This window comes from Rattus norvegicus, chromosome 4, assembly GCF_036323735.1.
Source record: "Rattus norvegicus strain BN/NHsdMcwi chromosome 4, GRCr8, whole genome shotgun sequence".
In the NCBI taxonomy this organism is placed as follows: Eukaryota; Metazoa; Chordata; class Mammalia; order Rodentia; family Muridae; genus Rattus; species Rattus norvegicus.
In genome coordinates this window covers 54,403,816-54,430,193 of record NC_086022.1, presented here as the reverse complement: position 1 = coordinate 54,430,193, position 26,378 = coordinate 54,403,816, and the positions used below count along the sequence as shown (strand labels likewise).

Here is a 26,378-nt window from a genome sequence, read left to right as displayed (position 1 = left end):
TGAATATGCTTGGCCTAGGGTGTGGCACTGTTAGGAGGTATGGCATTGTGGGAAGAAGTATGTCACTCTAGGGGTGGGCTTTGAGAGACCTACCTCCTAGCTGCCTGACAGCAGTTTCTCCTGTTTGCCTTTGGAACAAGATGTAGAACTTTTAACTCCTCTGTTCCTGCCCTGATGATAATAGCCTGAACTTTTAAACCTGTCAGCCAGCCCTAATTAAATATTGTCTTTTATAAGAGTTACCTTAGTCATGGTGTCTCTTCACATAGTGGAAACCCCAAGTAAAACAGTAAGTTAAGTGAAATATGACTAAATTCGGTTCACATTTGTGTGTGTGTGTGTGTGTGTGTGCGCGCGCGCGCGCATGCGTGTGTGTGTGTGTGTGTGTGTGTTTTGTATTTTCAGTCTATGGTCTTTTTTTTATCTTTATTAACTTGAGTATTTCTTATTTACATTTCGATTGTTATTCCCCTTCCCGGTTTCCCGGCCAACATCGCCCTAACCCCACCCCCTCCCCTTCTCTATGGATGTTACCCTCCCCATCCTCCCCCCATTACCACCCTCCCCCCAACAATCACGTTCACTGGGGGTTCAGTCTTAGCAGGACCCAGGGCTTCCCCTTCCACTGGTGCTCTTACTAGGATATTTATTGCTTCCTATGAGGTCAGAGTCCAGGGTCAGTCCATGTATAGTCTTTAGGTAGTGGCTTAACCCTGGAAGCTCTGGTTGCTTGGCATTGTTGATCATATGGGGTCTCGAGCCCCTTCAAGCTCTTCCAGTCCTTTCTCTTATTCCTTCAACAGGGGTCCCGTTCTCAGTTCCATGGTTTGCTGCTGGCATTCGCCTATGTATTTGCTGTATTCTGTCTGTGTCTCTCAGGAAAGATCTACATCCGGTTCCTGTTGGCCTGCACTTCTTTGCTTCATCCATCTTATCTAGTTTGGTGGCTGTATTTTAAAAAGATACAGTCTACTAATCATAAGAAGTCCACCATTGTAGGTAGGAGTGGAAGTTGGTGATTTCTTCACACATGAGCAGATCAGGACGTAGAGTAACAAAATATAGGTGTGTTATTGGCTCCCTATTTTCATACTGTACTGGCCCAGCCCACCGGATGCTGCCACTCACATTCAAGATGGGTCATCTTTCTTTACAGAAACCTTTCTGGAAACAACCACACAGTCACACCCAAAGGTGTGTCTCTTTAATCCCCTAAGTAGTTCTTAATTAAACAAGGTTAATCAAATTAACTATGACACTATCATACATAAGCTTTGAAGATAGATGTGTGTAACTCAGAGTGTACATTTAATTTAGTAACTGAATCATCATCTCAAAGAACTCTACTGTGTGGATCTGCTGACAAATTAAGAACTTCCTTGTACCAATCATGAGAAAATGTTTATGTGTAATTTTGCACGCTTTACATTTACCCAAAAATGCCTGCCCCATATACATAACCAAATAAGGGTTTTCAGAAGAATTCATCTATCTTGACAACTCATTTTGATCAATGTTGTCTGAATCACGTTGCTGAACAGAATTCTGAAATGAAGTCTAGACTTACTGAGAAAGGCTTTCACAGCTGTGCTTGCCACAAATCTGATCAAAAAGACAAGAGCAAGCATCCAGGCCTGCTTATGTATACGCTACACTGCATAAGCACAGAGATTTTCTTTCTACACAGGTCTCCTTTCCCTTCTTCTTTCTTGCACAAAACTGCGTGCAGAAATGAAGACTATATATAAGAGGTGTATGCCTAGTCTGGAGAAAAACAAAAGTTCTTTCTTCCCTAGAATTCTCTAGGAAGAGGAGAGGGTGAAGATATGGAAACTTGTCTACAGCAATCATTATTAAAATAAAAAGTGGAGGGGCAGTAAAAATACACACAACCTTTTTATGCTAATATTATTATTATTCATATATCAGTGATTAATTCATATATCAGTGAAATATCAGGAGCTTTTTTATTTCTTTAATTGGTATTTTTTTATTTACATTTCAAATGTTATTCCCTTTCCCAGTTTCCTGTCCATAAGCCCCCTATCCCATCCCCCTCCCCTTCTACTATAAGGGTGTTCCCTTCCCCACCCACCCACCCTTTTTGACCCTCGACATTCCCTACACTGCAGGCCCAACCTTGGCATCACCAAGGGCTTCTCCTTCCATTGGTGCCCCAACAAGACCACTCTCTGCTACATATGCAGTTGGAGCCATATGGTCAATCCAAGTACAGTCTTTGAGTAGTGGTTTAGTCCCTGGGAGCTCTGGTTGTTGGCATTGCTGTTCTTATGGGGCTGCAGGCCCATTCAGCTCTTTCAACCCTTTCTCTAATTCCTCCAATGGGAGTCCTGTTCTCAGTTCAATAGTTTGCTGCTAGCATTCACCTCTGTATTTGACATGCTCTGGCTGTGTCTCTCAGGAGACATCTATATCCAGTTCCTGTCAGCAAACACTTCTTAGCTTCATCCATCTTATCTAGTTTTGGTGGCTGTATATATATGGGCCACATGTGGGGCAGGCTCTGCTCCAAACTTTGCTTCCATATCCTCTCCTATGGATATTTTTGTCCCCCCTTTTAAGAAAGAGTGAAGCAGCTGCACTTTGGTCATCCTTCTTGAGCTTGCTGTGGTCTGCAGATTGTATCTTGGGTAATTCGAACTTTTGGGCTAATATCCACTAATCAATGAGTGCATACCATGTGTGTTTTTCTGTGATTGGGTTACCTCACTCAGGATGATATTTTCTAGTTCTATCCATTTGCCTATGAATTTCATGAAGTCATTGTTTTTGATAGCTGAGTAGTACTCCATTGTGTAGATGTACAACATTTTTTGTATCTATTCCTCTGTTGAAGGGCATCTGGGTTCTTTCCAGCTTCTGACTATTACAAATAAGGCTGCTATGAACATAGTGGAGCACGTGTCTTTGTTGTGTGTTGGAGCATCTTTTGGGTATATGCCCAGGAGAGGTATAGCTGGGTCCTCAGGTAGTGCAATGTCCAATTTTCTGAGGAACCTCCAGACTGTCAGGAGCTCTTTAAATTAATACACACTACCAAAAATGAATAATATCCTGTGTGTACTTGTGATTCAAATGATTTCACAATATGGCTATCCTGCACATGATACAATTTTGAAATGTCCAGGGTAGTAATAAAAGGAGCAAGTCAGGAACTCATAAGAGTGATACAACAACTTTGGACAAACGGAGCAAGTCTTGAAGGGCAGATCAAGGTATATAGGCTTTAGAGAATGGGTAAGTGTTTCCATGAGGGAGAAATCCAGGAAAGGCTTTGAAAACAGAAGAAATGAACATGGAAAAATGGGTGAGAATTTCTGAACTCTGCCCATAAAAATCACCTGAGGATTTTATTTTTATGACAGTGGTTAAGTCTTCAAGGCAGCTGTTTAGTGAGTTTGCACTGATAGCATGGTTCATGACTGGCACTGATAGTCAAGAAGTCAGTGCTAGGAACTTTTGTAGTCACTTCTTGGTGATGGAGACTTAGAGGAAGGCAATAGCATGCCTACAAATGAGCATGCATTATAAGATGTGTTAAAAAATCATGGGACAAGAAAAGTAGGCATAACAGCTGCTGACTATGAGAGACAGGCTGAGAGAGAGTCCAGGTAGAGAGAACTGGAAGAGTCTAGGGAACAACTTCCCCCACACTCTTCCTGAGTCTGCAAATACACGGAGGTGTCTTGCCATCTCAACCTATGTTAAGCAGTTCTGTGGTTGCTATTCATTAAAACACCTCTGCTCCTTAGCTGCGGAAAGTAAACGTCATGTTTAGTTGTGGGAAATCTGGTACAAAATGTTTGTATGCATGCAACAGTGAAGGGAAAAGGAGAGAAAGAAAGGCAGCTTGTTTCTAGTTCACACTAGGAGACAAGCGAGGCATTTTATACATGGCCAGCTGGAAGTTACTGCATATGATTCAGAAGAGAGATTTATATTTACACGTTTGGATTCACTTTTTCTAGGATTACTTTTACTACAGCTGACTCAGTGCAACCCATGGTAATGCACACCACCATGTATACATTCTCAACACTAAGAATCAATTGAAAAATTATCTCTCTCACCTGTGACCCCCTGGTCCCCTCAGAGGCAGTATGAGTTTTAGAGGACAATCTATTAACTGCAGAGAGTCCTAAACTGTGAAACTTTGATCTTTCAGTGAAATGTTACTGATTTCTAGGTAAATAAGCATGACTGTGGAAAGACTATGAATAAACCACATGGCCCTTCAAAGTTCATGATGGCACCGCCTTCTAGGGATCAACTGAGCAGATTCTAGAATATCTGAGGAAAGGAATAATATGCAGTCACAACCAATGATGTTACCAAAAGAAAAGATGCTTCCTAACTATAAGTAAGTAACAAGAGTCAATTGCAAATCACACACAGATGTTCAACATGCTTTGCTTTTGTTAATACCATAATATGGTAAAATATTATGTGAAAGTATGAACAGTTGTTGTAAGTTGTGTTTTCATAGGTGATATGGACTTATTTTACTATCTACTTTTATTTACTTATGAGTTCTTCAGTAAACATCTATATCATTATAATATCTGTATTTTCAATTGAAGAGGATATAGATTTCATTATATTCAGTATGATATGTCCAGGGCACAGCAAATGCTTTTACATAATAATGTTCAATAGTTGTTGAATGAACAAATATATACATCCCCATTTTACTGTCATAATTTAAATAGAATTTGTGGTATACATATATTTATATTACAATCAGTCCTATTACTGAAATCAAGAGTCCTGGTAATCATAACCACAGAAATGAGTGACATTTCACTAACATAGCCTGCCTCTGAAGAAATAGAAACCCATAGGTAAGGCTCATTACAACCATAGGGGAAAGAATAACCTTGTCACTGGGCAGCCAGGAAAAAGGCGGGAACTCAGCCAAGAGAAGCAGGTAACATAGGCTGTCTCAATAGCTTCACTCTCACCTGGGAGTCTAAGAAGTCTAGGCCAAAGGCCAACAAAATTGACTCATCTCCCTTAATGTGCTATTAGGAATTTCAGTGGGAAAAAAAAGTCTTCTCTGAGTTCCTGCTATGTAGGCTGCAGGTTTGTGCCCCTGAAAACTTCATATATTACAGTCCTAACCCACAAGGTGGTAGTGTTAAATGGTGGGACGCTTGGGAAGTGGTTAGTGTATAAGATCAAGTTCTTATAATTTGGATTTTAGACTTTACAAATCTTTACTGCAGTCAACCCATTACAACCCGGAGTGATACACACCACCATGTTTACATTCTCAACATTAAGACACAACTGAAAAATTATCGTTCTTACCGAGAACTCCCTGGTGAGACCCTGACAAATCTCTCATCTCCCAACACACACACACACACACACACACACACACACACACACACACGCATGCACATGAACACACACCCTATAAAGTTCCTGAACAAAGAACAAGGGCATGAAATTCCTGAATCTGGAGCAGATCCTCAATGGACAACAAATATTTATGTACTCCTGGTTGCAGATGTTCTAGCCTACAGAACTACTCAAAATAAATGTCTATTGCTTATAGGTCACTCAGTTGATAGTATTTTGTTATAATGCCAAGACATACCTAATCATCAAACAGCTGATTGTAAATAGTCAAGGGGTGTAGGTCAAGGGGTGTGTGTGTGTGTGTGTGTGTGTGTGTGTGTGTGTGTGTGTGTGTGTGTGTGTAAAACCTTTCACTTAACAGAAGAATTCTTCTAAAGCAGGACAATATGGTCTAAAGGGGGTTGCCTTTGGATCCTGAGAAACAACTCTATCGCTAACTTTGTCTGTGAATTTCAGCGATACATTGATTTTGTTTTTCTTGAGATTTACAAATTCTGAAGCAAAAGAAGTCATCAGGTTTGAAAATCAAATGAAATTATTTTTAAAAAAAAATTAAGTGAAATTAGTGGGTTGAAGTGTGTTGATTTTATTCCTCGAGACTAGTGAAAGGAAATTTTATTATAAACTCAACCTCCAGAATAGCTAGACTAGATTGAAGAGTGCAAGAGAGCATGCGCTCTGTCTCCCGGTTCAGCTCCGTTGGAAGGATTAAGTAAATCCCACTCATGCCTACAGAACTCTCACCTACCTCTGCTGCCGAAGTGACAAGAGACAGGGATCCAAATCAAGATGAACAACAGCCAGCCAGGATGCTGGCTTGCCGTGCGCATCAGACAAGTTGGCTGTTGCGTTCTTATTTATGTGGAAAACACCTGGCAATCCTCATTTGCTGGCATCAAATCAGATCTCTCCAGGCCTACAGTGCTATACACATCAGCAGCTTAAGCGTATCATCTTGTTTGCAATAATTACAAAAGAACACTGCGGCTTAAGCTATAACCTCCGTGAGAAAGAGATCCACGCTAGACTCGGCTTCACGTTCAGCTCGCAGCAGAATACCTTGCGTGTAGTACGTGCTCAATAAATGTCTGAAATACAACCGTGGTGGGTCTCACATGGTGAAGATCACAAAAATTAGGTCTCTGGAGCATTTTGTTTAAAGTTAAATGGTTTTAAGAGCAGTTACAGCGTCGGGGGTCCCTGAAAGTATGTAAGCTTGTATTGCTTCTTCTCACCCAATGCAGAGCAAGGCTCCCTCCAGACTTATTTAATTCATGTTATGGCCAGAACGAAGCAGGCAGCACAAGTGTCTTTCATCATCACCGTGAAATACCATCATCTGTTTCTGAAATGAAAGATGAAGCTCGTTACCAAATTTGGGTAGACTCCGTTGCAAGATAATGTCTGATTCTTGGACTGAATTCCGAAAGGAATGTTTTTTACAAGCTGTTTTCAACCTCTACAAGTGTTTCACCCTCACTCTTTCACTATGCATCTGCAACTCCTTAAAGCTTTCTACGTTCCCCAATCTCCCCTACGCCTACGGAAAGATCTATGTAAGCTTCTGGATTGAACTGCATTGCTGTACTCGCTGGCTGTTTCCTGACATGTGACATAATTCGCATGGCTTTCTCTACACAATCTTTCTTTGATAATTTAGTCCAGTATGTTCAAAGGGCAGAAGGAAAATTTCCCGTGGGCATGGGTTCTGCCTTGCCACAAGCCCAACCAACTACTGTGGGCCAAACCCTTTGAAGCCATGGACCCAATAAAACCTCTAATTATTAACTCAGGAATTTAGTTACAGCAACAGAAAACTATAGAATAACACACAGTCATTGGCAAAGTTGCGAAGAAATCCTTAAGAAAAATAGGATTAAACAAGTTAACATGTAGGGATAATACTCTAAATGGCTGTGCGTTCAGCTGATTAAAATGAAATGCATGGTAATTAAGAAAAGTGATTTGGGGGGGGCTACAAGTCAGTACAATATTACCCGCTGGGGGCCCAGGAAACAGGGCTGTCTTTTAATCATTGAATCTGCAAATCACAGCTCATTCAAGGTGGCTTGGATCTGATGTGCAGGGCCGCACAAATGAGTTTCAGTGTCTGCTTGAAACTGGCTTCACAGCTTTATTTAGGTTAATAGCTATAAGGTGTGGCTTAAATGACTTTTTTTTTTTTTTTGGCATTGGATGAAAGAGAGGGAAGAGAACCTGAAATATATAAATGTTTGTCTTTCTTAAATTTCTATTAGCAGGTAAATTGTTTCTTGGTGTAGAAAAAGAAACGTTCAAAAAATTGTATAGTTCCCTTGAAACTTATAATGGATAAACTGGGAAGGGAAAAGTATTTCTAACTACTCAAGGCTGGGCCCTGGCAAACAGATTTGCATCCAGAAATCTACTAATCTACATAGTCCAGCATTCAGAAGGAAACTGATGAAGTAACTTTTGCCAGGGTACCTTGCTCCCTTTAAAAACGAAACCAAAATTAAAAAAAAAAAAAGCCTTATGAATTAACAGAATCCTAGAGAAGTGAGAGATGACATCAGCTAAAAAAGAGTCTCTTAGAGGGGAAAGGCAGCTCCAAGGACTTCCTGAGATGGAAGAAAAGCCCTGACATTGAAACTGACAATTGAAAGAAATAAAAAGCTCAAAGGGGAAGCATGAGACCAGAAGAAGTAAGATGTCTGTACCCCTGTGACTCTGCATTAACTAGGCCATGAGAACGAAGTATAAAGGAGTATAATAGGAGCCAGTGAAACGGTGCAGTGGGAAAGGGCAGTTGTTGCCAAGCCTGAGGACTTGAGTCCAACCCCTAGGGTATACACTGGAGAAACAGACAGCCAACTCCCTCAAGTTGTTCTCTGCCCACAGCCTGTGGCTGAGGTCCTCTTGTCCAGAACAGATGGGTTTTTGTACAGTAGGTCACTATTTATTGCTGGGTTTTTCTTTTACTCTGACAGACACTTGCAGCCTTCCTTCCCTTGGGGTGTAGCAAAAGAAAAGAAAAGCGAACCCACATGTCCGTGAACTCAAAATTCTGGAATTATCTCTATGGTCAATGTCCCATAATATTTTGTTTGCAATCCCTCTCCATTTCCCTTTAAACTACTATTTTGTCACTAAACTGTCAACTATGACAAAGCAGTAGACTAACACCCTCTTACACCAAACGCTGTCACAGCAGCCCAAAGTCAGCTACCTCAACCCAACACAAACTAATAGAAAACCAATAGGATAGGCCAAGGAGATTGTTCAGTGAGTAAAACACAAGCATCATAAGATTGAGAACCAAAGTTCACATCCCCAGAACTCACATTACATGCCGGCCTGACCTGGCAACCATCCTGTAATCCCAGAGCTTGGGATACAATGACAGGGTATTATTAAGGCAAGCTTGACTAGCTAAATCTTAACTCTAAATTCAAGTGAGAGATCATACTTTTTTAAAAAATGCAATAGCAGGAGACTCCCGGTATAAATCTTTGCCTCCATACACACTCAGGCCTGAATACATGAATACACATGCACGTATACACACACACACACACGCTACATGTATATGTCTATGTATTTGTATCTATGTATGTGTATATGCATATGTATGCAAATGTGAAGTACCTAAATTAAAAATAAAAATTTAAAAATAGAGAACTAATCATTGAGATGGCCAATGAAAAAATGTTCACTGTAGTTCACTGTGAATCCTTAGGGGCTAAGAAGACACCTCTTTGTCCTTGAAGAGTCCATTGACTCAGTCAGTCAGTTCCTTTTTACATTTGCCAGAACTGTTTCAAAACAAAATTCTAACAAGTTTAACTTCTGTGGATCTTAATTGAGTTTTGAAGCGATTTGAGATTTGGAATCTCTCCAGACCAAAAATGGTACAGAATCCTGTCCTACCACATGGCCATGTTATATTTATAGCCAGAAGAGAAGGAAGTGACATATAGAAAGTGGAAATGGGCTTCAGAGACAGGGAGAATGGCTACAGCTTCGGTTTTTTAATAAGGCCCCAGCACAACTGACTCCATGATGGGATGGTGGTACTACTCTGTGGTGGTTTGCAGATGCTTGGCCCATAGGAATTGGCACTATTAGGATGTACAGCCTTAGTGGATTAGGCGTTGTAAGAAGTGTGTCACTGCATAGATGGGCTTTGAGGAATTCTATGATCAGGCTCCACCCATTGTGGATGAGAGCCTCCTCCTGGCTGCTTGCTGAATACTCTACCTGGCTGCCTTCAGATCAAAATCTAGAACTCTTGGCACCTCCAGCACCGTGTCCCCATGCCTATTGCCATGCTTCCCACCATGATGATAATGGACTAAACCTCTAACACTATAAACCGGCCTCAATTACATGTTTGTCTTTATATGAGTTGCCTTGGTCGTGGTATCTCTCCATAGAAATGGAAATAGTAAGACATATTCAGACTGTAAAATTCAGCATGCGGACAATACCATCTGCCCAAATTAAAACAAAGGCCTAATCCATCAGAGTCCATACAGTTCTGGGAAAGTCTCAGAATGTACTAACCTTGCTTTTTGGGTTCTGCAGTCCCACTTTGGCTAATGGTTCTTGTTAACCAAAGTATGTCAACCCAGAGCTTTTTACTTAAAAGCTCAGTCTGAGAAAGGTTCAGTGCTATACTGGGATCCCAAACACCAAATATAGCCACTGGCTTCCTAATAAAGATTTTCTACTGACTTAACCCCACGTCTGAGTAGTCTTGTAATGAATCACCACTTGTGGTTAGCTAAGAACTACCACCTTGTTTCAAAAGTGGGCAGCTGTTCAGCATGTACAGAAACGACTTAAGGCAAAACTTGAAATCCACTCAGAGACAGCTTTAGAGCAACCCTGACAAACCCTGATGAGTGTGAACAACTCTTCCATCACCAGCCCCACCATTTAGTCATCCTTCCAATTTGGGTCACTGTTTTCTAGGGCTTTCATTAAAAATTGAGACATGGATAACAATTTACATCCCACATCAATAATGAGTTTCCCTGGTCTCACTTCTGAGCAACAGTTGCTTCACAGTGGGTTCTGTAGGAAACAAGACAGTGGTGGAAGCCATTGCTGAACACTGGGTTTCTCCAGGTTATTGTTGCTAGTAGCAGAGGCCATTGCAGTAGTGGTAATAGGTAAGGCTTAAAGCAGCAAGAATTTCTTACTCTCTTTCAGGACTCAACTTGCTTCCTAAAAGTTTCAATATGACCACGTGCTACATGAGTGACCCTTAATTCTGATCTGTTGGAATCTAGTGCCAAAACACGGTCTGAAGCTGCTCGCGCCAAGAACTTAGCAACCACCAATGTCACATACTACATTGCAGAATGAATGTCTTTGGTGTCAACACAGATAACAACTAAGATTATTTTTTTAAAAAATTAATAACATTTGTGCATAGAATGCTACTGAAATGAGAAGATCCATTTTGTAGTAAATAGGGAGTATTTCCAAAGAGACTGAGATATGGAAATATCAGAGGCAGAAAGAGATAAGATCTGGGAGCTGTTTCAGAAAGGTCTGTCGCAAGGGTAGCATGAGAAGATGAGTTGTTGGGCAGATATCCTTGCAGAAGTATTATCTATTAAGGTCCCGTTGGCCTTTGTACCAGGATATGATTCTAGAATAGTCTTTTCTGAGCTGTTCCATTGTTATGGCTGACACAGTCACCTCATTTTCATAATTTCGTTATTTTACTATTTCAATGCAAACAGCCTTTGGGTTGATTGGTGAACGAAACATTTTCTTGAACTCCATGGAGGCCCTGCACCTGCCCGGAAATGTATGCGAAGTTGCCTGGCCTTTGCCCCTGTCTTCAGAAGCAGAGTGGTTAACCCTTACTCTTCCGAGGAGAGATGAAAGGTCTGGGTTAGAGAGAACCAGAAGAGTTCCGGATCCTACTCAGGGTGTGGGTGGATCAAGAAACTAAAGAACACTCATCAAAGCTGCAAGATGGATAGCGATGGATAGCTTAATTTAAAATATATATATATATATATATGTGTGTGTGTGTGTGTGTGTGTGTAAATGTAGAAAACCTTAAAACAACTAGCAAGGTCTCACATAAAGAAAATCTGTGAGAGGACTAGCAAAGTAGCTCAATGGTAGAACAGTCACTGACCGTGGACAAATACCAGGGGTTGAACCAGAGCACACAAAAGACAAGCAGCATCAACCCCAAGTGACTTACAAACCTGTAATTCTTCGTCAGTTCCTCCTGTATCATTTCAGAGAAAAAAAAAAAAAAAGCTTACCCATTCCTGTTTCCTAGAACTCCTCCTCCTTTCACACACCTCCCCTAGAGCAACATAATGTGTAATTTTAACATTTATAGAAACTTCCAAAAAGGCATTAAAATTTTTAACTGCAGGAAAGATTTAACCCAGCCATCGTTAATTATCAGTGAGCATTTTTCATTTCTATGGCATATACAATTTAACAACTGAAATACTATTAGGCCAAGATGCCTCAGTTTTCTAAGAGTCTCATGAAAATCTTCAACCCTGCATCAAAGACATATCTATGGAAAGATAATTAAAGACAAAATTTTAGTATAATTTCTTATTTGTTCATCTTTCCTGTGTAAATAAATAAAGTTTTTGGACATCCTTAGATTCTCTGACATCCCAAGGTTAATAAAACTTCAGGAATATTTCAATTTAGAATTTAATTTTGTAAGGCTTGTCAAACCTATCAAAAAGCCCTTGGTCCTGCCAAGACTAAACCCCCAGTGAACGGATTGTTGGGGGGAGGGCGGTAATGGGGGGAGGATGGGGAGGGGAACACCCATATAGAAGGGGAGGGAGAGGGGTTAGGGGGATGTTGGCCCGGAAACCGGGAAGGGGAATAACAATCGAAATGTAAATAAGAAATACTCACATTAATAAAGATGGAGAAAAACTAGAATCACAGACCACTATGAAAGAAAACCAAAATTTAAGAGGAAAATCCGAGAAAGCTCACATCATTATGCAAAAGTCCTCTCTTTAATGAAAGAGGTAAGTTTTCTTAAATAAAACATAAAATAGCATAAAACAGAAAAATTATTGATAAAACACAGAAATATATTATATATACCAATTACATTTTTTTTATTAACTTGAGTATTTCTTATATACATTTCGAGTGTTATTCCCTTTCCCGGTTTCCGGGCAAACATCCCCCTCCCCCCTCCCCTTCCTTATGGGTGTTCCCCTCCCAACCCTCCCCCCATTGCCGCCCTCCCCCCAACAGTCTAGTTCACTGGGGGTTCAGTCTTAGCAGGACCCAGGGCTTATCCTTCCACTGGTGCTCTTACTAGGATATTCAATGCTACCTATGGGGTCAGAGTCCAGGGTCAGTCCATGTATAGTCTTTAGGTAGTGGCTTAGTCCCTGGAAGCTCTGGTTGCTTGGCATTGTTGTACATATGGGGTCTCGAGCCCCTTCAAGATCTTCCAGTTCTTTCTCTGATTCCTTCAACGGGGGTCCTATTCTCAGACCAATTACATTTTTATAGATGTAATTTTGTTCTGTTTTATTTTTAATAGAAGGATCTGAGAAATATTCTATTCAGACCCAATCAATGATTTTCCAAGAAATTTTAACATCATTCCAACATGGGATAAAACTCTTATCATTTGACTTCCAGTATCAAAAGTCAATTTTTATTGCAAAAGAAAATCCACTTATTTCCTTCTATTAATAGCCAATTCAGCCACAACATGGTTAATTTATAGGACTCATTTTGTATAAGTCACCTGCAATGCATCATACCCTTCAGTCACGTGATCTCTTCCATCACATGGGGACAACATTCACTCCATATTAGAACAAAACCACTTTCTTTTTCCCTCAACAACAACAAAAAAAACATTCTGATATTTCTCAACTTTCATCAAACACACTTTTTGCATAAACCATTGCTTTACTTATATGACATTTCCCCTATTTCTCATTTAATTACTAGATATCAATTGCAATTTTAATCCTAAACAAATGTGCCCTAACATTGTGAGGACTAACATTTCCAGATATGTTTTCAAAATATGAAACTTTTCACATGGATTGACACACCTAAAAACATTCATTTTCTCTTTATTGTATAAAGGCAAGATGCTGAAGTAGGTAAAAATTATGATTAATGATTAATGTTTTAGCATTTTTAAATAATTTTTCTTTGCATTATGATTCTAAATATCAAAAGGGTTTGTAAACTTTGAGGTGTTCACCATCATTTCCTAATTATTTACGCCTAATTATTTTGCTCATTTTTTAGCAAAAAATTTGAATTGCTAATTTGAAAAGCAAAGCTAGCTAGCTATCATCATAAAGTACAAAAACAAAATAAAATTTGTATTTTCATTAGACCTCTGAGATTTCCTACAATGACCTTTCCACAAGGTCATTCCAGACTCACCTGGCTCTCAGCACCTACATGGTACCCAGGACAAAGAGCGTGGACAAGAGCGTGGTTTACATTCCTTCTTGACTTTAGTACCAGGTCTGACTGTCTAGGCATAACACAGAGGACAGTATGAAAATAAAATAAAAATGTTTTATTAAAGCAACAATGATAGAGTTATTAAAAATACAATTCTAAGTCTGGGATGTGGCTCAGTGATCATGCTTGACCAATAGGCATGAGGCCCTGATTAGATCCCCAGCACAGAAAGAAAGGAGGTGGAGGAGGAGGAGGTGGAGGAGGAGGAGGAGGAGGAAGAGGAGGAGGAGGAGGAAGAGGAAGAGGAAGAGGAAGAGGAAGAGGAGGAGGAGGAGGGAGGGAGGGAGGGAAAGAAGGGAGAGGAGAATGAATAAAAATCAAAGGAAGCTGAGCAGAATTCACACACTTGTGATTGTCTAAGCCTTAGCTACTTGTTGCAAGTAATCTACAATATATCTATAGGTAATGTTAGGTAACAATTTACTATTGATAGGGAAACCTAGTTATGTATAGAGGCAGCTCTGAGCCAGATATAATTCACCATGTTTTAGTTATTCAATTTCCTTTGGACTTTTTTCAGCTCTATGTTCTCTACCCACTTTCTTTTGGATCTTCCAACATGCACTGAAGTCTTAGCCATACCTACACAGGAATCTGAAAGAAGACAGTTCTGAACTTATGGCCACTAGGCAGCAAATGATCAAAAATTACAATCCTCAGAAGTACCTGGACCTTCTATTCATTCTCTATTACTTTCTGATTACACTGACTAATCTAGTTGTAGGGTTTGTAATAGTCTATAGCCAAGCTGACCAATCCTGTAAGGTATTGGCCCTATGTAAACTATCGCACCTGCCCAGATATGTTTACTCAGACGCTTTCTTAACCCTTGAGGTCAAAGAAGCCAGTACATTCTACCACAGAGCAATACCTTAAAGCATTCTTTTTTGTTATTAATTTAAAATAGATTCTTCTCACATACAATACATCTTGATCAGTTTTCCCTCCTTCTACTTCTTCCAATTATCTGCCATGATCTCCCCTGTCCCTGATCCACTCCTCTTTTGTCTAGCATTAGAAAAGAACAGGCCTCCGAGAAACAAAAACCAAACATAACAAAAGAAAATCCATAAGACTGAAGTCCTCACCCCAAAGCTGGAGAAGGCAACCCAACTGGAGGAAATGAGTCCCAAGAGCAGACAAAAGAGTCAGAGACATATCCACTCCCACAGTTAGAAGTCCCACAAAAATACCAAGACAACATCCACAACATAAACAGAGGACCTGGTGCCGATCCACGAATGTCCTGTGTTTGCCACTTGCTTGTCTCTGGGAGTCCATCTGTGCCCTTCTCAACTGACTCAGTGGGAAGTGTTCTCATGGTGTCCTCCATGCCTTCCAACTCCTACATTCATTCCTACCCCTCTTCTGAGGTATTTCCTGAGGTAGGCAGACCTGATGGAGACCCTCTCTCCAATGTCTGGCTGTGGGTCTCTGAGTCCACTCTCATTTGCTAATGGAAGAAGCCTCTGATGACGAAGCCTTCTCTGTGAGCATCAGAGAATATTATGGGGAATCATTTTATTAATTTTTAAAGCCAGTCATGTTTGGTTCTATCCCAGGTCTCTAAGCCATGAAGTCTTCAGTTCCTAGCCACCCAAGCAGTATCTGCCATGGGCTCCCTTTTGTAAAGTGAGTGCCTTGAACCATTCTTTGAGTAGCTGCCCCTACGCTCAAGCAATCTCAAGCTGACAGTATTTCATTGCAGCTTTCTGACTCTTCCACTGCATTCTACCTACAACAATCTCCTAAGGAAAATACTGGGTTTACAAACATATTTTGGCAGTTTGGGCTTCTGTCAGGGGAAAAAGAGCGCGCGCGCACGCGCGCGCACAGAGTACTTTGAAAATTTTATGTTCATGAAGATTTTAATTGTAAATTTTTGCGGATCGTTAAATCCATTCTGTAGTTTTAAAGCAGGAAATATTTGCAAACATTGCAATGAGATGACCACAGCAAAAAGAAGGTTGAGAAGTAAAGCAGAAACATCATTCCTGTGGTGGCCAACAGGCCACCTGTTGGGAGACTGCTCCCAAATGTGAGTGGATTGCAGGATGATGGACGATGATGGAACTGACAGGAAATGAGCATACTGAAAGGTCATCAGGTCGTTGGAAAGCTTCAGGAGACACTAATGCTGATCTTCTGGGCTGGGTTTCCTCCAAAGAGAATTCTTACAAGAAAGCCTGACCTATCGATCCCTACCAATCCCTCTGACTCCCTTTCTCACCATACAAACTCTTCTGCACACACTCCCACCACTGTGAAGCTATCTACCATGAGGCATTGATAGAGTCCATCAAAATCCAGTGTCAGGCTCTCGGACCTCCAAACTCGTCAATTATATAATCTTCTTTTCTTTAAAACTTTCCCAGCCTCATTTATTCTATTTGAATGAAAAATACATTAGCTAATTATTTACAAATTATTTTTTGAAGAAGACATTGAATTAAAAGAACTAAAAGCAGAAATAAGACATGGTTTTTCTGCTCATTTTCTCGTACTTATTGGCATTTTTGTTTTGTTTTACTTTAAAGTGAGTCTCGTGCACATTCTAGGTTATTATAAAGGAGTCTGCAATGAAAATATAAAAGAAACATGGGGGATAGCAGCTGTGCTTATATTTTGGCTTTCCACATGCTCATGTGTATGTTGTATCACTTTAAGAGAAATGGGAAATATTCAGAATGAGGCCCAAAACTAATGAGATTTTCAGGAGTCATAGTACTTGATAATAGTGAGCTATTAACTTTTTACTATATACTTTCCATTAAAAATTTAGTATAAATCATATGTACATACATGCATGTGAAGTATACACGCACTTTATACTGTTTGCTTTGTATATTGCCACTTTAGTAAGCACTTACAGAAAATTAGAAAAATGTGCTTGATAGAATCAAAATATTAGAAAGAGGAGTGCTGGCACAAGGCTGTAATCTCAGGATTCAGTAGACTAACACAGAAGTACAAGGTCAAACTCGAGATCTGCCTGCTTCTCCCTCCCCAAGTGTAGCCATCACTGACCGGCTTTTTAAAAAAAAATGCATTTAAAAAATATTCACTGGTGTTTTGTCTGCATATATGGCACTTTCTCTTTAAAAGACTTACAATTGGGTTGGTATGAGAGGAAAGAACCTGCCAGGCTCAGTGATGCTTAGGAGCTCGGTTTTTTTTTTTTTTTTTTTTTTTTGGTTCTTTTTTTCGGAGCTGGGGACCGAACCCAGGGCCTTGCGCTTCCTAGGTAAGTGCTCTACCACTGAGCCAAATCCCCAACCCCAGGAGCTCGGTTTTTTAATACAAAAGATTTCCTTACATTATGCTGCAAGTTTCCTTTCCATTCTTGGGAAAAGTTAGAAGACATATATCTTTAAAGCTTAATTTACTATTTAAAAACAGCCTAGCTCTGCTCGCAATATCGTAGCCAATGAGGTTTATCCAAGGCATGATTACTGCTAATTGAAAACTAAAAACAATCTAAATTTAAGCCACCACACCTGAATGGCTGGATATATACTGTAGCTAGGATGGAGAGCTGTCTCGTGACTGAATAGCAATGCTGGAGTTAAAGCGCAGTTATTCAGCGTTAGAATGAAATCAATCAGCTTTACCTTAGTATGGACTCCTAGCCAATCACAATATCTATCATCAACGTCTATAATAACAGATCATTTCACAACAGTTCAGATCTTTTTTTGTTTGTTTGTTTTTACTTTTGTTGTGTTTTGTTTGTTTCTGTTTGAACTTTTCAGGGGAAGGGAAAGAGGAGGAGTTCTCACTATGCTGTCTGAGCTGACTTGAATTCCCTTTTTCCTGGTGCTACATCACTGAGCCTGGCAGGTTCTTTTCTCTCACACCAACCAATTGTAAGTCTTTTAATGAGAAAGTGCCTTGTATGCAGACAAAACACCAGTACATATTTTTTTTAAATTCATTTTTTTTAAAGCCGGTCAGTAATGGTTACACTTGGGGAGATCAGAAGCAGGCAGATCTCTGTGAGTTCGAAGCCAGCTTGCCAGCCTAGTCTACAAAGTGAGTTTTAGGGCAGCCAGTGCTATTACACAGAGTAACCCTATCTCTAAAAGGGAGGGGGCGGGCTTACTGCCCTTTTTCTATTCTGGGTGAGAATTTGGGTGCCTAGGTCCTCACAGTTGCTTTGAGCCTACTATCTTTGTGTGGCAACTTCAAAGTCAGCAGAAGAAACAAGTTGCTAGCAAAGCTGAGAGAAAACGCCTCGCTCCGACATCAGACAAAACATTGTTTTCATCTTACTCTCTTAGCTAACTCACAGACAACATGTCTACCATAGATAGTAGCTTAAATGGGTGAAATGAGTAAGGAAAAACACAAGAACAAGGTTGCTTCAGAAATGGAAGATTTAGTAGAGTATGTTTGTTCTCCCGAAGAAAATATGTCTTCATAAAGTTTTTTGGTTTTTTGGCGTTTTTTGTTTGTTTGTTTGTTTGTTTGTTTGTTTGTTTTTTCTGTTTTAATCCAGGAAGATTTGAACTCCCAGACATACTAAAATCATTACCTAGTTTCTACTTAGACATGAACAAGGAGAGGGATATAATGATATTAACTTATTCCTAAGCTCTTTCCATCCCCTCTACCTGACAGAGGACAGAAAGGGAGGAAGAAGGAGAGAAAGGGGACAGGAAGCCAGGAGGGGGACTAAGGAGGGAAGAAGGCCAAGACCCAGCGGAAAGAGTAGGGGGGTGGGGAGGGTGGAGAAAAAGAAAAGACAGGAAAAGAAAAAGGCTTGGCTCTCCATTTCACTCTGTATTTGAAATGACCTAGTTCTGCAAGAACACCCCCATCCCCCCACCACATACACACAGTGTCAGTAAGCGCGCTGATGGTAGGAGACACCCCTATCATCCCAACTTAGCCAGGGCACAACTCAGCCACACTGGCCTCAAGTCTTTTTTTTTTTTTTTTTTTTTCTTTTTTTTTTAATTCTGCTTGGCTTGGCCCTGAGTAAACCAGCCTAGGCAAAGACTGAAAGGGAGGATTAGGCCCAGGGAAAGCATTCAGATGCAGGCTGCTCTGGGCAGGCAGGCGTGGAGTCTCCGGTTAACACACTGTGACTGGGACACAGCTGGCTTTGCATACGGACATTAAATATACAGCACCACAGTTTGGTCCCGGGCCCGGCCTTAGGCTGGTGGCACTGGGCCATTTGTCTCCGCCAGCCAAGGCCTGGCCCTGGTTTCCACGATACCGGGAATGCCCCACAGTTCGCCTTCACACCTGTTAGGGGCTTCTCCACTCCTGCCATCCCCCGCAGCACTGGCCCACGGTTGCAGAGATGGCCAAAGGGGACGCCGGCAGAGCTCTGCACCTTTCGGGGCAGACCCCTGTGAGTCCCGGCGACGGAGGCTGGGCGGGGCGGGGACCCGGGAAGGCGGGAGAGGTCGAGCCGGGCGGAGAGGGGCATGGGAAGGGCCGGGGGAAGGGCGATCTCCGCTCGCGTAACGCTCCCCGAGGCTGCCGCAGAGGCGGCGGGGCTGAGCCACGGAGGGGATGGAGCTGCCACCAGCCTCGCCTCTCTTCCCCACAGCCCGGGTATCGCCTCCCCTTGCCCGGCCGCGCCACTCCTTAGGCCGTGCAGGGTGATCGCCGGCGCGAGCGCGGGCGCGGGTGGGCAACACCTCACCCTGGACTGGAGACCAGGGCTCGCCAGGGCAACCTCACGGGGACTCCTCGCGTCCCAGGTGACCTGCACGTCTCCCGAGCGCTGGAAGACCCCGATCCGAACGAAGCTGCGTGCCCTCCTCCCCGGTTCCCGGGGCGGGGAATCGTTGTGGGGCTCGGCCGCTGGGCCCCGGGCTCCCGGGTAGCCCATGGCGGGTAGCGACCTGGCTAGTGAGGGGTCATCGCCGAGGGGCGGCGCGACCCGGAGAACCGGGGCCACCGGCGGGCTGCGGAGCCAGACGGCCGCCAGCTGCCCGGAGCCGCTGTCCGCTGCTGAAGCTCCGGCCGAGCGTGGCGCGCTGCCCGCCTGGATGCGCCTCTACTTCTATGGGATGCACGGCATCACCCTGGACGTGCTGGTGTCCTCTGCCAGGCGCTTCGCCCGCAGCCTTGATCTGCGGATGCTGGGCTTCTCTTCGCCCTACCGCTGCCTCCTGCACTCGCTCACCCACTTCGCCCTGGAGCAGCTCTACCTGCAGCGGCCGCGCTGCCCCAGCGCCTTCCTCTTCAATTTCCTACTCTACCCCTCTGCGCACGTCGGGCTGCAGACCCTGGCGGGTCAGGCGCTAAGGCTCAGCCTAGGCGGCGGGCCGGGGGGCGCGGCAGAGCCCGGGGCGCTCGACCTGGCGCTGCAGTACGTGCTCGCGCTCTACCACGGCCAAGTGTTCCTGAAGCGCTTCCTGCGTTTGCGGTACCCACGGCAGCGGGAGCAGCAAACCAGGGACACAGTACCCGCAGCCCCGGACGCCCAGATCCTTTGGGAGGCTGGTGGCCAGCGACGAGGACCCCAAAGTCCAAAGGGCATAGAAAGATCCCCTACCCAGGGACTGCCTGACCTCCTTCGCTTCCTTTTCTTCGGAATGCACGGCTTTCTGGATGAGATCTTCTTCACCTTCTTCTTCAATGTGCTGGGACAGGGGGACGGGACCAGCAGTGGTCACACATCTCTCTGGTCTTTCTTCATGTATGGAAGTTGTAGTTTCGTGGTGGAAAAACTCTACTTCCACCTTCAATACAGCCGTGGCTGGGGCACGTGGAAGCGGGTGCCCATCTACGTGATCTTCATCTATGCTTGGGAGTTTTCCTGGGGTCTGGGACTTCGCATGTGTGGGGCCTGTTCCTGGGACTATTCTCACTACCCGCTTAATTTCATGGGTCTCATCACCTTGATGTATTTACCCGGTTGGCTGTTTCTTAGTGTGTACCAGGACCTACTGTCCAACGTGTTGTGGCGGGTGCAGTATGTCCCAACGAACTAAGTTTGGGGGGATGTGGGGGTGAAGAAAAGAAAGTTATTGGGATCTGAAAAATGATGCAATTTATTTTTACACATTTTAAACAAGGTGGCTTTGCTTTCTGTCTTTTAATTTTTTTATACACTTTACTAAACTCTTCCAACATGTTCTTGACATTTTAGTTTTCTGGACTGCTTGGAATCTCTATATGTAAAGTTCAGTACTTTGGAATGTTACTCAAAAATAACTCAGAATATTTAACTCATCAACAATTAAAACTTTATGAGGCCAAACAGCAAAACCACTCGACCTTAACATCAGGAACGGGTAGTATTCACGTGACCTCCAGGAGCGATAGCTACATATTTTTTTGTTCCTCTGCGGAAGTTTTCAGACCAGAGAACAGTGACGACTTCAAGTTTCTGATGTAATGATCTGTTTACTTTCTTTTCGATGCAATTTCATTTCCACCTTCTTTCCATGTTTACCCAGTGGCGGCTGAAACTCCATGTCTTTTACTTCAGAAACTTCAGTCCACAGCTATTAAAGTGCCTCTGTCCAGCATACAGGTGAGAGGAAGCTGGCAAGTGTGAAAACATCCCATGAACACATTTTGACATGAGGAAGTCCTTTCTGTCAACCCCAGTAGGTGACACTGTGTTGAGATATTTGATCACTATCTTGGAAATGATTGCTTTCCAATGTTGGCTAGCCTTAAACACTACCTGTGTTAACATTGACCAGACCATGGTGTTATCTAAACTTTTGTAACTGTGCAATAACTTACTCTTTACCCTATATGTCCCAGGGTCAAGTGACTTAGACCACCTTCAATAGTGTTATAACTCTAAGGACCCTTTTTCTACACAGAGTTTCAAATATAGAAAAAGTGCTTTGGAAAAAAAAATCTGAATTCTCCCTCTAATTACATTAGGCCTAATCGTTTTCTCTACTAATTGATGTGTTTTCTCCATATTTTCCCTAAAGTTCCCTTTTTTTAAAAAAAAATAAAAATTCCAGGCCCAGAATTTGGGGTCAGGCTGATGCAGTAATGGACAGTATAAATCCATGATAGCTTTTTGACAGCTTATGATTAATTCATGTCTAAAAGCTTCAAAGTTAAATGAGATGATGGAAGCCATTCTAAGAAGTTATATCTAATTGATTAATAATGTGCTCTGAGGGTGTTTGTTGCTTTATTGTATTTAGAAGACCAAGCAGGATGGTGTGTGGCTCAGGCAAGGATGACCAATAACCTCTCAGCTTTCAGTACAAAGATAATTAGGAAAACTTAGAACGTGTCTTAATGAGTTTAAATCTTCAACTCGCCTGTGCTGTAAACAGGGATGCTTTTGTTTCAAGGAAAGGAAACGTTGCTATGAAAGTAGAAAAGACTGTATATTTACACGTGATGTCCAGTTCTGATGATGTTATAGTCATCTATCCCCTGAGCTAAACTATAAGTAATAATGTGTAATCAACCGCCGCTGTGAAATGGATGACGACCAACTAATTTATCAGCCAAAAGTTAAAAGGCTCTATGTCTACCAAAGGCTTCTCGTAAGATTTTTATGACAGTTTGTCACAGGTCAAAGGTTTCTGAATAATGCTTGAGGGGAAACTTATCTAAATAGAGGCAGTAAAGCTAGACACTGGACGAGGTGTTTGTACTTCAAATGGGACACGTGCATGGGAATCTAAGTTTAGTGTATCACGGCTGCACATCGCACACCCCTGGCAAGGTCAAGTCAGCGCCAGGGCTGTTGAAACGCTTATTAAACTGTTTGCACTCACCCCCTGCATCTGCTGCTCTCAGAGCCACAGAGGAGCCCACTAGGCTCCTCTGACTCACAAAAATCCCATGTAGGAACACATGACATTTTGTTCTCCTTTTAACACTTCCCCATCAAAAGGACCAAGCAAGTTTTCACTCATTAGACTTCTTTAAATATAGTACCCAGACACTTTCCAGGTCCGAATGGATACGGCAATGAACCACTAGACAAATCTTTTTCCTTATGAAGTTGGCAACCTGTTTTGATTTATTTCAAATTACACTCCTCTTCTTGTTGTTGCTGCTGCTGCTGCTGTTGTTGTTGTTGCTGTTGCTGTTGTTGTCGTGCAAGACTGTTGGTTTGGTAATGAGTAATGAATAGCTGGAGTTGTAACTCTCATCAGTTCTGTCCCACGAACACAACAATCCCTCATTCCTAAAATTAACCCGACTAACAGTCCCTCTGCCACTTCTGAAAAATGCTAGTTGTGTCTTCAGGAAGTGATTAGCCTGTCTGGCAACTCGGTGCATTGTTTTAGGGCTTCTCATTGTGTGTTTGCTCCACTTTTTAAGGGAGTCATTTTGCTATGGTCTTTGAACCTTCAGGAAAAGAAAACTGTCAGATCATTTAACTTGGTTAGTATTAGTAGTTTAGAAGTGGGAGTGATAAGGCAGTATGATAGTTAATATTTAAAAAGCATTTGCTATGTGACAAAACTTCCCTAAAGTGTTTATGTATGTGTATTATATAGATATCAAATGAAGAACACATTCTTATATACTATGCCTTAAGTGAATATGCATATAGTATATATTTTAAGTACATATTCATATATGTGTATATATTCACTTAAACTTGCAACAATCCTGCTTTTATAGATGAAGGCAATAAAACTGAAGCCCAAGATATACCGCTTTGGCGCATTTATATTTGAATTAATGAACGCTGGATTCCTCGGTTTACTATTTAACAGCAGCTTGACTGTGCCTCAGTCTAATGGCCTCAGCGAGTTAGACCTCGTCTGGACTGTACTTCCCTTGACTGTTAGAGTTGCACAGACAACTGTATAGAAGGCAGACATTGTTTGCAAAGGATTCACGTTGCTCTTTTAGTATATGGTTCATAATGAAGTAATTAATATCAGGATAAATAGTCGACAATCAGCCTTTTACATTTAAATACAATGCCTTATATTTAATCAGTGCCCTGAAAGGAAGTGCATTCTGTAAGCTAAAATTCTCTGCAACACAAAAAAAAATATAAAACTAACGTGCTAAGATGCAAAGTAGGTCATATCACAAGGTACGAATATATATAATATTGATCACTGTTATACGTTAAATATTGTACCTAAGGCAGATACCATTGTAAGAACTAAATACACCCAAAGTGAGAAAAGTTTCGGTCAACTGTGGTGACACACAACTGTAATCCTAGAACCGAAGCTGCTGCAGCAGGAGGATTGCAGGTCTGAGGTCACTCTAGGGTACATAATGGCATCCTGCCTTTTAAAAGGAACTACTTTTACAAAGACATTTATTCTGAGTTATACTGAGAAAATATACTCTTAATGGGAAAGCATAAAAGTAACAAGTGTGCTTAACATATATACATGCTGAGATTTCCTTTTAGAAGTACTTGAAATTTTAAATCAATTCCATTAATTTCTGTGAATCTAAAGAGGAATATAAGCTCTTGAATTTTCCTGTTAACAATGGATACAGAAGTCCAGATATCAAAGAAAACCCCAATAAAGTTAACACCTTGCATTACTTCGAGCATTTCCATTAGTCTGTGTACTTTATTCTGTTGCCTTTTGATAATTGCCGGTCCATACTGCCACCAGGCAAGACACGGGGTTTGAAAAGACATGCCCTGTTTCACTGTTGGAAAAACATACCTAATTGGCTAATCCGATCTACTAACACTTTTTTTAAAGAATTTTTACTACTTTGAAATAGTGTCGGTCAGTTTGGCAGGCCTGGTTCTGTCTCAGAAGCATGGAGGAGGGTTTTGTGGGCGGGCTTGGCTCATCCTTCACATTGGAGGTTCATCGAGCATCTGTTTATCTGAAGCTAGATATATCCATGAAATATAGCCTGCTCTCATGAAACACTTAGTAAGGAGAAAGGAAAAAATATCTGTCCCTGTAGTAAAGCCAGGATTTCCATATATTAAAAGGCATTACAACTCTTTACCTTCTCAATTAATTTAGAGTACACAACAGTCCTTCCTAGAGGTACAGAAAGTAAAAATAAAGAAACAAACTAGAACCTTGTCCCTTCGCCTCCCTCCAAGGGACACATGAACACCTACTTTGTGGTATCATGATAGGTGGCAGTAAAAGGAGGTTCTGTTGTGTTGCCAGGACTTTTTTTCCTCTTCTAGTAGAATTGGTAGCAGAGGGAGGAACAGAACTGGTGATTGTGTGTCTAATGGAACCTATTCATTAGACCTGGCCTCATTCAACTTTTCACACTGTGGCAGCAGGCCATCGCTCAGGCGGTTAATTCCAGTCACAAGCAACCCAGATTGCAAAACGCTCCATGGTGTGTGAAGAGAAAGATTTCTAGTGAAAACACTTTCTCATGACTAAGAAAAAAGATAAAAATGGATACTATTTGTCTTAATTTTAAAATGATCTTTTCAAGATTACTGGCAGGGAGGGAGGAGCAGGAGGGACCAGTCCTTGAGGTAAAGGCTAATTTACTTTTTACCTCTAAAGCTCCCTCACAATGTGAAACTTGTCATGAAACCATTTTCCCAGCTGGAAATTAATTTGTGTTTACTATGATTAAGAAGATTTAAACTTTGAAAGACACTGAAAGAAGCTATACCACCTAAGGAGTTACACCTTTTACACAAAGTCTATTCTCTATCCATAAAAGAAGCAGGCTTCTGAAACATTGTGAGCCAATAGCTTGCCATTGATTCCATGGAGGATCACTCCTCCTCCTCTTCCTGTCCTCTTCCCCTCCTCTTCCTGTCCTCTTCCCCTCCTCTTCCTGTCCTCTTCCCCTCCTCTTCCTCCTCTTCCTCCTCCTCTTCTTCCTCTTCCTCTCCCCCTTCCCTTCCTCTCCTCCTCTTCCTTCTCCTCCTCTTCCTTCTCCTCCTCTTCCTCTTCTTTCTCTTCTTTCTCTTCTTCCTCTTCTTTCTCTTCTTCCTCTTCCTTCTCTTCCTCCTCCTCTTTTTCTTCCTCCTCTTCTTCCTCCTCCTCCTCCTCTTCTCTTCTTCCTCCTCCTCTTTCTTGTCCTCTTCCTCCTCTTTCTTCTTTTATAAGAAATTCTTTTTCTCTAATTGAAAATCACCATGTTTAATTTTGTCATACTATGACTTTATTATTCAAATGATGAAAGGCTTTCATAATTTCAGAATATGATTATTTTGAAAATAAAATCACCTTGGCTACAAGTACAATAGTTGGCTAAATACAGGAACCCTGCATGAGTCACTGAGGCCGCCACACAGTTAAATCTAGGAAATATTTGAACTCTCTTAGCCTACAGCATATCACCTAGGGAAAGTCCCTGCTAATTTATCCAGCTGAACTTGGGGGTGGGGTGGGGGGATAGTTGAATGGACAAAGATGTGGCTCACTGATTAGGAGTTCTTGCCACACAGTATGAGGACCTCAATTTGGATGCCAGCATCCACATACAAACGTGGGCATGGCCATGTGCACCTGTAAGTCCAGCCCTGTGGAAGATGACAAGGGAACGGTAGGGGGACAGGTGACTGGGATTTCCTGGGCCAAAAACCCTGCTTCAAATTCAGTGATAGACCT

At 41.9% G+C, this 26,378-nt stretch overlaps 1 protein-coding gene, 1 long non-coding RNA gene and 1 pseudogene across 2 annotated transcripts; 2 read left to right on the top strand and 1 right to left on the bottom strand.

The window, feature by feature from the left end:
• Positions 1-4,518: 4,518 nt before the first annotated feature.
• Positions 4,519-12,083, bottom strand: LOC134486743 (uncharacterized). The gene is made up of 2 exons (XR_010066117.1): positions 11,661-12,083; positions 4,519-6,730 (listed from the first exon to the last, which is right to left on the bottom strand). It is a non-coding gene; the product is annotated as an uncharacterized LOC134486743 (long non-coding RNA).
• A 5,201-nt stretch (positions 12,084-17,284) lies between these two features.
• On the top strand, positions 17,285-17,368 carry LOC120102560 (U4 spliceosomal RNA; annotated as a pseudogene).
• A 2,023-nt stretch (positions 17,369-19,391) lies between these two features.
• On the top strand, positions 19,392-24,372 carry Tmem229a (transmembrane protein 229A). The gene is given in 1 exon segment (NM_001109480.2): positions 19,392-24,372. A coding segment is annotated over 1 exon segment (1,110 nt). The 5' UTR covers positions 19,392-19,733; the 3' UTR covers positions 20,844-24,372.
• The last annotated feature ends 2,006 nt before the right edge of the window (positions 24,373-26,378 follow it).